The sequence below is a fragment of the Zea mays genome, chromosome 7 (assembly GCF_902167145.1).
Source record: "Zea mays cultivar B73 chromosome 7, Zm-B73-REFERENCE-NAM-5.0, whole genome shotgun sequence".
In the NCBI taxonomy this organism is placed as follows: Eukaryota; Viridiplantae; Streptophyta; class Magnoliopsida; order Poales; family Poaceae; genus Zea; species Zea mays.
In genome coordinates, this window is record NC_050102.1 from 160,219,068 (window position 1) to 160,233,647 (window position 14,580).

Consider the following 14,580-nt stretch of genomic DNA (forward strand, 5'->3'; position numbering starts at 1 on the left):
GATGTCTAAATTTGAATTTGAGTTTCTTCAGTGAGATGGCTATTATATATTCTCTCCGCTCTAAAATATTATTCATACAATATTATATATATATATATATGTATTATATATGTATATAGATTTATTGTCATCTATTGAACATGGACACAAAAAAAATAAAGAGGTAGAATGAACCATATATTAAGACAGAGAATATAATCTAGATAGATAATATTCTGTGCATACGAAAGATTAGTACACACGTGCATTTATGGAATCTTGATCTTTAAAATCAAGTCTCTCCGGCACTTATCCTACTCAGTAGTCAGTACTCACTCTCTATCAGTACATTCTACGTTCATATATATACACTCTGCTATAAACGCACGTGAACGATTGCAGCACCACGCATGCATCTCCCATTGGCCATTGCAGCCCTATTTGGGACCAAAATGTCGTTGGTGTGTACGGTCCAGATTTCGTGCTAGGGTCTGCCTCTGCCTTTGGACTAGTGTAGTGTCTAAGTCTTTCTCATACCTTACACATTATTATCTTCTATCCTAAACGTTATTTTGTAAGCAATATAGTCTAGATATAAAATAATGTTTTGTATAACCATATAAATAATCTGCTGGCTATAGACTAAATAAAACCCTATTTTAGACTGCTACAGGGCTAAAAAAGTTAGTCGAGTTGATGAAAAATGGATCTACGAACCTTTAGATCACATTTAAATAAATAAATTATTTATTGTTTAAATTTTAAATAATTTTAAACTATTTAAATTTATATTATAAAATACAACTCTACAATAGAGCTGGAATCTATAAGACCGTCTGTAGTCTATCTATAGTTTACTCAAAAGCATTGTTTTACCTATTTATAGTTTACTCAAAAGCATTGTTTTACCTTGTAGGTTGCATTGTTCGTAGAGTAGAGTTTAAATATGAATATAAGGATAGATAAACTGTTAAAGATAGTCTAAACGGCTGATTCGTTTACTGCGCCCGCATATCCAGTCCCATGTGAGCCTAGCTGGCCAGATACAGTCATTTCTGACGTATATGTAGATGCATATAAATGATTTTTTTACATCCACTCATGCAGCCATCGTTTCTCGCGTAAATGCAACCAAACACACATACGCTCGACCAAAGTTAACGCACACGATGATTCATAATAGAATGTGAGGGTAACCAATCATGCGGTAATAGTCCAAACGCCCTCTAAATACATTATTGGCCCTGTTTGGCACAGCTTATTTTTAGCTTCTTCACAAATTTAAGCCGAAGTTCTGCCAAACAGACAGCTTCTGCAGCAGCTTATTAGTTCAGCTGATTCTCAAAATGAACTAAAAGCAGCCAACAAACAGAAGCTGCTTTTTACCAGCTTATCAGATAAGCTGCTTTTTCAACAAGCAGCAGTTGTACCAAACAAGGCCATTGTCTGCCCATCACAGGAAATGAGGAAACGAATGGGCCAGACAGAGATGAATCAATGGCCTTCAATAGTTGATATAACCAACTGGCTAATGTTATTCGGCGCCGGTAAGACACACACCAGCGTGGAGGGAAAGATTAGACGCCGACATGCCGAGCCCAACCATCGTGCTCCTCCCGATGTGGGCTACAGGCCACTTCTCCTCGATGCTCGAAGCCGGCAAGAGGCTGCTGTTCTGCAGCGCCGGCCGCACTGCAGCATACAGCCTCACTGTTCTCGTGACGCCCCCGCCGATGGCCGCGTCGTCCGAGGCCAGCAGCAGCCAGCAGGCACACTGTGAGATGATGGCCACCGTCGACGGCATCGTTTTCCACCACCTCCCCGCCATCGAGCACCGCACCGACCTCGCCCACCCGTCGGAGTACATCCGGCTCTACGCGCCGCAAGTCAAGGAGGCCATCGCGGGTTTGGCGGCCCCGGTGGCAGCGGTCGTCGTCGACTTCTTCGGGACCCCGCTCCTCGACGTCGCCCACGACCTCGCCGTGCCAGCCTACGTGTACTTCGCGTCCACCGGCGCCATGCTCGCGCTCATGCTGCGTTTACCGGGCATTCAGGAGGAGCTGGCTTCCAGGTTGCGGGAGGAGGGAGGGGTCGTTGACGTGCCAGGGATGCCTCCGGTGCCGGTGGCCTCTATGCCGTCACCGGACGTGAACGACTACACGTGGTTCGCGTACTACGGCCGCCGCTTCCTGGAAACCAGAGGCATCATCGCTAACACGGCAGCCGAGCTGGAGCCAGGCGTTCTTGCGTCCATCGCCGGCGGCAGGTGCACGCCTGGCGGGCGTGCTCCAACGGTGTACCCAATCGGCCCGGTGCTCTCGCCGAAGCCGCGCGTCGTCGTCGATGCTCGGTCGTCGTCGTCTGCGCAAGAGTGCATCCGGTGGCTCGACGCGCAGCCGCCGGCGTCCGTCGTGTTCCTCTGCTTCGGGAGCATGGGGTGGATGAACGCGGAGCAGGCGCGCGAGGTGGCCGCCGGCCTCGAGCGCAGCGGGCACAGGTTCCTGTGGGTGCTGCGCGGCCCACCGGCCGGCAGCGGCTCGGGGCACCCGACGGACGCAAACCTCGGCGACCTGCTTCCCGACGGGTTCCTGGAGAGGACGAAGGCCCAGGGGGTTGTGTGGCCTGGTTGGGCACCGCAGCTGGAGATCCTCGCCCACGCCGCCGTGGGTGGCTTCGTTACCCACTGTGGCTGGAACTCGGTGCTGGAGAGCCTGTGGCACGGCGTGCCGATGGCGCCGTGGCCGCTGTACGCCGAGCAGCCGCTTAACGCGTTCGAGCTCGTCGCGTGCATGGGTGTCGCTGTTGACCTTAGGGTCGTCGGCACGGGAAGGGCCAGCTCCGTGGTGGAGGCAGCGGAACTGGAGCGAGCTGTACGGAGCTTGATGGGCGGGTCAGAGGAAGGGAGGAAGGCGAAGGAGAAGGCCAGGAAGATGAAGGCGGCATGCCGGAAGGCCGCGGAGAAGGGCGGATCGGCGTATGCTGCGTTGCAGGCAGTGGTGCAGGATATGCTAGAAAGCCATGTACCCGGCACGGCACCCAAATAACAAACACCCCAGCAGAAGTGACACGAAGATAATAAGATATGAATCTGTCAACATGTTGGTTTTGTGTTTCTCTATGGTTTGTACAACCGTTTCATGGTGGCTCAGATCTTGGTTGCTATGTCGATCGATCAAGCACTAAAAAACAATTGTATCTTATGAGGCCACATACAAACATGTTTAGTTCAGATATATATGACTGATCACATCCAAAAGTGTTGTGGTTTTCGTACATTGTCACCTATGGAGATAACGCTCCTTATGTTGCACAAATGCATACGTGACAGACAATCTCACCAAGTCTTGTGAAAATCCGGCAAATGTATCTGGCCACCCTTAATTTCCACGCGTAATTAACACGCATATATAATTGCTAGAAAACGACACTTTATTGTGGGCAACCAGAGATCTCATCAGTATCTAGCTGGTCATGTCCCAACACGGCAACACCGCGCGCGTCTCCTCCCACTGACTGCAGCGCTATTTTGGACCCATTCACCGCGTGTGCCATTTATGAACTTGACGCCTCCAAGAAGCATTCACAAATTTGGAGACTGCCGTATCAAAGTTTGTCATCTCAGTCGCGGACCCGCCACCCACAGCGATGATGGGTGCTGCAGAGCCAACCCTGAAGTAGTTGCACAGCAATTGTGCGAGCAGGTGTAGTTTCATTTTGACAACTGCACAGCGGTGTGCTGGGGTCGTCTGCCTCTGGTGGTCTCTCTACTGTACCTACTACCTTGTCTGTCCACCACAGGAAACGACTGGACCACAGGAAAGAACTGGACAACGGATGCTGGACATCCCTAGCTCATATCGCAACACGTGCCGTGCCGTGCCGTGCCGGTAAGACAAACACCAGCGTCGTCGTCGTCGTGGAAATTGGAATAGAGGACGACATGCACATGCCGAGCCCAACCGTCGTGCTCTGGCCACCACTCGTCGGCACGCACGTCACTGCACACACCACACAACATCCAGGCTCTAGCTCGTCGCCCCCGCCGATGGCCACGTCGTCCTAGGCCAGCAGCCTGCAGGTACACGGTGAGATGCACCACGACGATAGAGAAGCAAACTAAGCGCGGCTTAACACGTAACATAATGACGTGAAACAAACCGTTTCACGTGACATTATTGCTGCTCTGTGCCACCATGAGGCTACAACAAATACAGCAATTGAAAAAAAGGGCCAGGAGCCTTCAACTTACACGGTAATAAGTATCTCTATTCTCGAATATTTATCGTCCGTTGATTTATTATTAAACTAAAATACGATAAATAAAAAAGAACGGATGTAGTATATATTTTTTTAAAAAGATATCGTTTCTAGTGTCTCATGCGAGAATTAACGTGGAGGTTTCATTTCCGGCCCACATAAATGATCGGAATTTCTATGCATCTCACATCTTTCACTCGATCTATCTTAATAGTAAGGTCTTGTTTAGGATAGTTGCAGCTCTAAAACATTTGGTGAAGCAGGCCATAAGGTGTGCTCCAGAAAATCGTATAGCTAGAGTTGTAAGCCTTTAGAAGACATTTAGATAAGTCATTTTATTTATTATTTAGATTAAAAATGTTTTTAATATTAATTAAATTGATATTATAAACTATAGATCCACACCGGAGATGTAGCCATCCCAAACACCCCTAGAAACCTCTAGAAATGCTGATTTGCTTCCTCCCTCATTCTCATCAGATCACCCATCTTCCATGTACCTGATGCATTGAAATTGCAATCTGTTTGCGTGGGTCGGAATTGGGCCGTACGAATTGGACTCCACAACAAAGTACATGGGCCGTAGATAGACCTAATTCGTGGAGGTGTCATGTGTATTTGCGTGGTTGGAGATGGGCCGTATGAATTGGACTCCACAGCAAAGTACATGGGCCGTAGACAAACCTAGTTTGGAGAGGTGACATTTCTATATATTAAACGCGAGCGCAAAGACGCTCAGCCAAGCATCCACGTCGTCTCTATTTTTCGTAGCCACACGATGGCCTTTCAACGGTAGCCAAAGGTTCAAACTTCTCCATGGATGGCCGATTTCTATATATTAAACGCGAGCGCAAAGACGCTCAGCCAAGCATCCACGTTGTCTCTATTTTTCGTAGCCACACGATGGCCTTTCAACGGTAGCCAAAGGTTCAAACTTCTCCATGGATGGCCGAACTTGCCCACTGCGTCGCGAGCATTCTAGGCTCCTCCAGTACTCCTCTGCAGTATGCACCATCATGGCTGCTTCTTCGCTTCCCCTCCCCTTCAAAGACATCTCCAGCATCCTTCGCATGCCGCCTCCTCCATGCGGTCGCGCCCGTGCTCGCGGTCCTCGCCCTCCACCACGCGCTCTCCCACGCCGCACCTCTGCTGTCGTCGTCGCTCCACGTCTTCATCGTGGACCTCTCTCGCCTCTCCCAGACGGTATTTCTATTTGTCTCGCCCCCTCCACACCCTTTCCTGCTGCATTCGGGCCTCGGAGCAGGTGTCAGTGAAGATGACGGTGCTGAGGCTAACGTAGCCCTTGAGCAGGCCAGACACGGGCCCCTGCTCCGGCGGAAGTTGCAGATGCAGGTGACAAGCACGGCGGTGTTTTCATCCACGTGGTGTTGTTCCCGCCGAGGCAGGGGAAGACTCACATAGTCACATCTGCCAGTCAGCCAGTAGTGGAGCGACGCAACAGCCCTACGACACGACCATCCACTGCCGTAGCCGAGGAGGCCCTCGAGGGAGTCGATTATCTTTTTCTTTGACGTTCTTTTATGCTCAGCGTCAAATTCCACATTTCTGAATGGCTGACGAGATGGTTCTCTTTCAGCCTTGGCAAGACCTTCGAAGTATGGATCACACAATGCCTGAAATAATAGATATATTGAAAGAAATGCCACAGATACTTAGGATTACAAAGTAAGGTTGAAGCGACATCACATATCTAGATCCATAAAGAAAAATCAGACACAAAAAAGTTTTAAGATGAGACAGCAGCAAAAGACTACCTCTTCTACTGTTAGCCGGTCCTTTGGATCAAACGCTAATAGTTTTTCTAACAGTTTAGTCTCAAGCAAGTTGGTATCCTCGATTCCTAAATAAGTCAGTTCTTACAGTTCCATTAAGTTAAAATTTTAGTTTTTAGTACAATTTATAGAAAAGATCACACATATATTGGTATCACTATATACACAAAAATGTATAACAACTTTTCTTTTGGATCCATCCAAGGTTATTAACATCAAGACATTAAAAAGGGTTGTTTGACTCCATGGTGCTAAAAGTTATCTCCTGTATTCTCATACTAATTAGAAAGGCCAAATATAGGCTAATTCTGAGCTAATAGAAGCTAATATATGTTAATTGTTAGTTACAACAATTAGTCCTTATTAGCCCATAACTATTCCTTGCTTAATCATAAGGTAGGCTAATTATAGCGCTGAGAAATATCCTATGTAGTATTGTTTGAGTAGCATCATATCGTAGGATCAAGATCCTATGCGATTTTTCTTTTCAATTTGATTTTAGGTTTGTATCAGTTATGTGTACCACTCTGTAAAGTGTAATAATATAATTACATATTGATACTAAACACGTAGACAAAAAAATGTTGAAAAACATACATCAAGGATCAAGTCAATAGTTTGAATTATTATCAATGATGAATATACAGCTTGCTTCTGCCACATATGCTCAACTCTGTCTTCACACCAGGCTGCCAGTAGAAACATCCTTTCAGCTCCAGCCTCCTCCCACATGCTTTTCTGCAAGGTCATTAGGTAAACCAATTACATAAAAAGAATTCGAAGTAGCTTTGCTAATTATAAAATGTAATTAACTGGACCATGCTTTGCTATTTTTTGGATAGTGACTTACACACTTACAAAATGCTATATGTTTGCAATAAGTGATACATGCTATTTATGCAAATGAAAATCCCTTTTAGGATTGTTAAACAGAGTTCTGCAGTCTGGGTATTTTTTTGGGTACCTTTTGTGAAGCATTCATATTAGCAGTAAATCTAAATATATTTATATTTGTTTGTTAGGTATGTGTAATTGCAACCATTGGACAACTAGCACCCACGGCTCAGAACAATCGAGTGAATTCAAAACTCAAGGATGCTCAAAAAATATAATTGCTAACAGAACTTGAGTCTCCACATGAAGCATGGGGGTAATCACAGAGACTGAAACTGATATTGTCTGCTTAATATTGTAGTACCTGTCCATCCATGTCTCATATTTTTGTGAAGTGACGGGTAATCATGCTTTCTTTCACCTTAAGTTTAGGCTTGGATAATGCAAACCACGTGACTTTGTATAATTACAGATGCAAAGATGTTGTTTCTTTCTGGCTATCATCCCATTCATCGGTATCTAAAATCGCCCAACCCGCTGTAAACAAACTGAGAAGTTGATTCTAATTGATATTTCTTTTATTGTGATGTCTTAATCCAATGTTCCTGTCATTATGTGTTGCATCTTTCTACTCCATATTATTTTAATTTGCTCTATACTTGCTAAGTTGTTTATTGGTATTCCCAGGACATATATATTATACAAATACAACAACCTAATTATGTGTTCAAACACACAAAACTAGCTCTTATGTTAATTCACCTTAACCGTTAACTATTCCATCTCCTCCCAATTGCTGTATTTTATTTTAGATGATCTTAGTTTCAGTTCCAGCTAACAGAGCTACCTGGTTGTTTTACCTTCTGCACATTTATAATGCTAACACTACATTTATAACATTTAGTTAACAAGATATAATATTTTTATAATTTATATTACAAAAATGATTTTGTTGCGCGCAAGGCGCGCACAAGTTACTAGTATGCAGTCAACGAGGACAAAGTGCTCGCCCAGATGTTTCTGTTGGTAGGGGATAGCTGATCCACTGAATTTGTGTTTTTTTTTTTTTTTTTGCATGGCTATTTGTTTCCTGAAATAATTTGTGCAGTTACTTTTTTTTCTAGAAAAGTAGAAATACTTGGTCTAGTCTTTTTGTAATCCAAAACGTACTCAGATATGTCTTTGCCTATTTTACCAACATCACATTGGCTACACAAAGAAATATTACTACGGTTAGCAGAGCAGCATGAATACACAGGCAGCAAGCACAAATTACTGTTTGCACAGGCCGCAGGATTCGAACAATTACGCTAGCAACAGTAGCAGTAGTCCCTGCAGGTTAGGTTACAGGCAACGTACACAATAATGCTAGCATATCCTGCTGCATGACAGAAAGAGAGGGAGCATATATATGCATGCACATAGATAGGTTTGTCTGGTCTGGAAGAAGTGGTTCACGGCCGCGTCGCGCCCGGCCGTTGTGGTCGGCGTGTTGGCGGAATCCACTGCCGGCGCCACCGCCGCCGCCGTGGGCGTCGTCAGCCGAGCTGTTCCGGCGCCGCTCGTTGTGCCCCGCCAGACGCGGGCGGCAGCTGCATGCGTTTTGTGTCGTCGAACTCCGACAGCTCGTAGAACGTGCATGAAACACACACGGGGTCAACAGGGAGCTAGAGACTGCTAGAGATCGAGTAGTCGATCTGTTGCTACTTGATAGATTATTGCAGCCAAAATAAACAGAAAGACGAGACCACAAAGTTAACAGCAGCAGGAGACGACGACGTTACGTTCGAAATGCATGAGCGTGCGTACGTACGTACGTACTGCCGTCAAATCGAAGGGGGGTCGGTGAAAATGCGGCGAGGGCATGGCATCGACGACGGAAGGGCGGAAGGCGGGAAGGGGGGGGGGGGGGGGCTCGGGCTTCGATTCATCAATTCACTGCCGGAATCTGGTGCTGTGCTGTGCTGTGCTGTGTGTGTGTGTGTGTCCACCACATGCGCGTGCGCGCAAAAGCGGCGACAACAAAAGAGGCCGTATTTTAGCAGTATCGTATCGATCCATTGTCCCAGACACGGCCCTGTCCACATCACATCACAACCTAAGCCTGTATATATATAAAAACGATTCAAAACCAGCGTTGGAATTTCCAAGCAGTTGAAACCGTACGTCTCATGCTGATCATCGTGAATAATATGATCATGCAAAACCAGCCTTACCATTCAGCACGCACGTTAATTATTAGTTCGGATCAAGCCGAGCACTCTGATAAGTAGCTCGTTCAGTCTGTCTCCAGCAACGTCCTCTATATTCATCATCTATATCTATCTTTTACAGTCTTCTCTATAACATTTCATCCTCTATATCTTTATCCTCTGTAACAACGTCCTCTATACGTAAATACCTATATTATAGATAATTTTTTATTTTTGTATATACGTATTTGTCATACTCTCAAATGTATTGTATATATTTTAGTTTTGATAAACCGGATATTTAATGTATTCAAATGGATAGCGTCCTGTAAATTTATAGGATCGTTTAGAGGACGTTGTTGGAGAGCGTAGATGACTGTTTGATCCTCTATATTTAGGGCACAGAAGCTTTTTAGAGTACCTTGTTAGAGTTAGTCTCAGTTATCGATTACTCAGTCGTTGCCAAAACGAGATTTTACGAAACCGCGCGCGCGGGGCGCTCCATGCGAATGCAAACTAAACGTGTGCAAGTAGTACGTGTTTGGTTGCTAGCTACTTAGCTAGCACAGTGTAAACGCCATATATGCATATGCATGTCTTTGGCAGCGGCTCAAGCAACAAGGACAGCATGAACAACACTGCGCTGCGCCTGCGCGCGCGAGCAGGGACCAACAACACAGCTTGTCGTCACGCACGTTACTACGCGCTGCCCTCTCGCTCATGCTCCATGCGGTGCACATGGAGATTGGAGACTTTGAAAGAAAAGTCGCGGCAAGACGCTGAGAAGATCGACCGACCCGGGATCATGGAGGAGAACCAGATCAGCTAGCGGTACGGTGAAGCTAGCGCCTAGCGGCGGCTGGAATTATCTGGTTTTGTGGGGCATAAACTGCTGGCTGCAAGTTGCCTGCCACCTGATGAAGTCCATTTATTCCCGGCCGGACACGTGGAGCAGATCAAATGGCCCAAGGAGCAAAGCATAAAGCGCCAGGGAGGGACAGAGACCAAAAACTTATAGAGTGTTTGGTTTGAAGAATGAGCTAGTGCATTATCTTCTCACTCCTCATTTTTTTTGTTTGATTTGTGGAATGAAATAAGTTGGTCCATCACCACCTCATTACTCATAATAAGTTAGTTAGTAATAATATGAGAAATGAGGTCATCCCACCAAATTTGAGGAATGAACACATGATGCAACACCTCATTTTGGATGAAATGATTACTCAAACCAAACACCACCTTAGTAGCTCATCTATATACACCCTGAGATAAGTAAGACAACTCCATCAAATTTGAGGAATGAACACATGATGCAACACCTCATTTTGGATGAAATGACGATTACTCAAACCAAACACCACCTTAGTAGCTCGTCTATATATACTCTGAGATAAGTAAGACAACTCCACTAAATTTAAGGAATGAATACATGATGCAACACCTCATTTTGGATGAAATGACGATTACTCAAACCAAACAACACCTTAGTAGCTCATCTATATACACTCTGAGATAAGTAAGACAACTAGTACATGCCAGCCTACTAACTAACACAGTCCGCGTAAACCAAATCATTGCTTGCTGCACTGCTGATCATTCAGCTATGCCAAAGATGTGCAGGCAGGGCGAAAATATAAGAGGAAGGCCGGGGCCCAGGGCCGGCCCAACGGCGTACTAGAGCACAAAACCATTTTTTTTACTGCCCTTTTCAAAGCCGAAGCAGGGGAAAGGACAATGATGTCCACCACCATGTTATTATGTATATAGTACACATGTCAATGGCCGAAATACGAGCGTTGGGTCCGTGCGTGCTTTGGCGGCGGTGCTGGTGCTCTTTAACTACACAATATATAACATGGTTGGTTACTTGGTTTGGTTAATGGGTTACTGGTACACTACTACTAATGAACATGTACCTAGAACAGTAACTTCCACCGCTCCACTTTTTGAGTGCGTCAATTAAGGGTGTGTGACGTACGGTACGGAGCATCTTGTCTCGGTTAGGGTCACAGCACAGCTGGAACCGCGACGGTGGCTGCTGCAGTCCACGGGGGCCTTAAAGTGCGCCTCGCAAACCTTCTGCCTCCGGTTGTACTGTACGGCCTCTCCGTCATCAAGTTGGCTTTGCACGCTCCACCGGTGAGGAGCTGGAGGCGTCTCCCACGGCTGCAGTAACGTTTTTTAAACTGTCGGTGATATGAGTCAGATAAACAATCTTTTTTATAGACGGGTAACTGAGACATGCCATTGGAAATTGATTCTCACTGACAAACGAGATAATAAAACTAACAGTGAATTTTTTTTCAGAAATAGTAAGTCCTGGCATTTTTCGTGTGTTATATATGACGTAGGATTTGAACCTACAACCTTACCATTATGCGTAAGCCTTCACAATCACTCCATGCATCTACGACTTGCCTTGTATGCAAATGAGAGTTTTGTTACCCACATATTACAACAAATCGAATATAAATTAGTTATTTGAGTCTTCAAACAAAAAAGTTGTCAACTACAAAGTTGAATAACTTTTGAAGTTCTACAACTTTTATTTTGATACTATTTTCATCCGAGATCATTTGTAAAAAGTTACATTTTTAATTTAACAAATTCAAATGCAGTTTTGGGAGTCCAAATAATTTCAAATAAAAAAGGTTGTCAATTACAAGTTTCATAATTTTTAAATATTTTATAACTTTTTTTAACACTTTTCATACGAGATCATTTGAAAAACTTAAAAAATTAACAATAAAAATAATTTCTTTGCGTTTTCTTAATAAACCTTTTTGTAGAAATTGATTTCTACGTACATTTTTCTAAAAAAATTACCATTAAAATCACAGATTTTTAGTAGCGGTTTTCTTAGCAAAACAACTGTAGAAATATAAATTTTACTGGGTTTTTCTACTAGTGCTGTCGCCGGTCGTCGCGGCAGCAGCGAGCACAGCCGTGGATGACGCTGTTGAGACTGTCTGCAGCGGTCACCCCTAAATTTTTCTACATATATCACTTTTTTGTGTTACATCATCAACATTTCATCCCCTACTTTCCATCTTCTGCAGCGGTTTCCCTTATATTCTTCCCTTATACCCCATTATAACTATAAAATATCACTATCCAATCTTATTCATCATTTATTATTATTTTTTCTTTACCTATTAATAAACCGCCGTACAAATAAACAGGCCGTGGAGTCACGCTATCTGCAGCGTGTTCCTATTGTCTTCCGACGCGTGGAAAGGCTTGCAGGGGCTGCGCTGCGCGGGCAGGGGCGTCCCTGTAGGGGCTGCCGCGCGGCTACCGCTGCAGGCAGTCTCAGGTCACGGAGCCCTTGGTGGAGTTGCTCTTGCGGTCCATGGAAACGCCGGCGTGGGAGGAGACCGGCCTGGGCGATCGAGGTGCGGCCCGAGAGCTGGCGAGGTGAAGCTGGAGCTAGCTCTGGAGGCGAGCCGTCAGCCGTGCCTCTCAATCTCTCATGAGCCGAAGACCAAGAAGTAGGAGGGGTGGAAAATGGTTGAAAGCTTGCTTCATTCTATGTGGGATGGATAGGTTTAGCGTGATTTTTAAAACAAAATTTCACATTAAATCGCCTCAATCTATATAAAATTTATATAAATTAAGATGAATACACATACGGAATATAAAACTAGATGTCCTATGTAAAACAGTAAAAGCAAGGTGTACATGTAGCACTACCGGAATCAATAGCTTCGCCGAGTGCCGGAAGCACTCGGCGAAGCCTTAAAAACACTCGGCAAAGGCTTTGCCGAGTGTAACACTCGGCAAATAAGGCTCGGTAAACAGTGCATCGGCAAAGACTTCTTTGCCGAGTACTTTTTCTCGGGCACTCGGCAAATATCTTTGCCGAGTGTCAGGGAGCACTCGGCAAAGAAAAGCGACTGTTACGGCGGCGGTTGACGGAGACGGCGGATTTGCCGAGTGTCAATGGTGACACTTGGCAACGAAGATATCTTTGCCGAGTGTCCTCCTGGAAGCACTCGGCAAACCCGACCTCTTTGCCGAGTGCCAGTTGGGACACTCGGCAAAGAACCCGCCAGGGAGGGTCCCCATGTCAGGCTCTTTGCCGAGTGTCCCAATTGGCACTCGGCAAAGTCGACCTCTTTGCCGAGTGCCAGCGACATAACACTCGGCAAAGAACCTAAGCCGGTGCCCAGGTCTGTGCTCTTTGCCGAGTGTTATGACCCAGACACTCGGCAAAGAGCCTCTTTGCCGAGTGTTACACTCGGCAAAGTGACCAGTATGTACCTTTTTTATTTGTTTTTTGTTTTCCATCCACACAAACAGAAGATATCACATATATACATCACATATATCATCACAGACATAAATAGCCAACACAAACATAAAACCGTCACCACAAACATAAATATCCATCACAAACATAAGTGTTCAACACAAGTATTAAACACAAACATAAGTCTCAAACGTCGCAAGCTCTCACATAAGTATCAAACAGAAACATAAGTATTATACATAAGTTCTGAAGTCTAAAACAATGACTCATGGAGGTGGGCGGTTTGGCCGGGGCTGCGTTGGGCTGAACCCTTCCGGAGGGTTGTTGGATGCCGCCCCAGATTGGCCCTGCACAGAGAAGAGATAGCATGTGTTATACCAGATGCATTACAAACATCTAACTACAATTTTGATACTCACAGGAGTGTGGAAGAGAGTAGGGTCAACTGGGGGGAACAATGGAGGTGGCGGAGCGATGCCTGTGCGGCGCCAAGGCTCTGCATGTACTGGAACATCTCCGCCATCCTCTGATCAGCCGCCCCCCGCTCCGCCATTATCCTCGCCTCCATCTCTTCTAGTTGGGTCTGTAATAGTACAAGCCAACGTTATAGTAACTCAAAGACTAGATATATAACTAAAGGAAGGACGAGTTATAGAAGCACTAACCTCGAGTTGCTGTATGCGATGCTGTGAGCTGTCGTGCCGAGGTCGAATGGCTGGGCTCGAGCCCGTGCTCCTTGCTCTCACCTGAGACAGAGTGGGAGTGGAGGACGAGTCGATTGCCCCGTCGGCAATCCAGTACCGTCCATGTCTCTTGCCTCCTCCGACCCTCATGAGCACATCGGGGTCGATAGGCTCGGTGCTCGGATCATAGTCTGGGCCATGGACCTCCTGCGCCATGGCGGTGTAGTCATGGAGGCGGTTGTAGACGGCGGGGTTGGTGTAGGCCTCGGGCCCGTCATCCGGGTTGTAGGTGACGTCGGACGTCGCCTTACCCTTATGGGCCATAGCATAGGCCAAGAAGGTGGAACAAGGCCTGCCACCATGTGACGCCGACTGTAACGAAAACCAACGAGATAGTTAGAAATAATATCTAACTTAGTGCTATATATCTAAATAAAATAGGTGGCGTACCCATGCTTCGGCATATTGGCCCAGGCTCCGGCTGCCTTGGTGGTGCGAGGGGCCTTGCATCATCAAACACCGTTCCCGGCTAGCTGTGTGCGCCTCGTCCCACTCAGCCGAACACCACCTATCCACCATCTGCTCCCAGC

At 45.8% G+C, this 14,580-nt stretch overlaps 1 protein-coding gene and 1 long non-coding RNA gene across 2 annotated transcripts; one reads left to right on the forward strand and one right to left on the reverse strand.

Moving 5' to 3' along the window:
- Nucleotides 1-1,036: 1,036 nt before the first annotated feature.
- On the forward strand, nucleotides 1,037-3,252 carry LOC113839550 (uncharacterized). Its single transcript, NM_001367825.1, has one exon. It carries the CDS (start codon nucleotides 1,569-1,571, stop codon nucleotides 3,021-3,023), a length of 1,455 nt encoding a protein of 484 aa, NP_001354754.1. The 5' UTR covers nucleotides 1,037-1,568; the 3' UTR covers nucleotides 3,024-3,252.
- Nucleotides 3,253-10,132: 6,880 nt separating this feature from the next.
- On the reverse strand, nucleotides 10,133-10,660 carry LOC103633207 (uncharacterized). Its single transcript, XR_556403.1, has 2 exons — nucleotides 10,375-10,660; nucleotides 10,133-10,255 (listed from the first exon to the last, which is right to left on the reverse strand). It is a non-coding gene; the product is annotated as an uncharacterized lncRNA (long non-coding RNA).
- Nucleotides 10,661-14,580: the final 3,920 nt, after the last annotated feature.

Bases quoted from the DNA above. Each gene is read 5' to 3' on its own strand.
- LOC113839550 (NM_001367825.1), top strand. From the start codon at position 1,569: ATGCCGAGCCCAACCATCGTGCTCCTCCCGATGTGGGCTACAGGCCAC.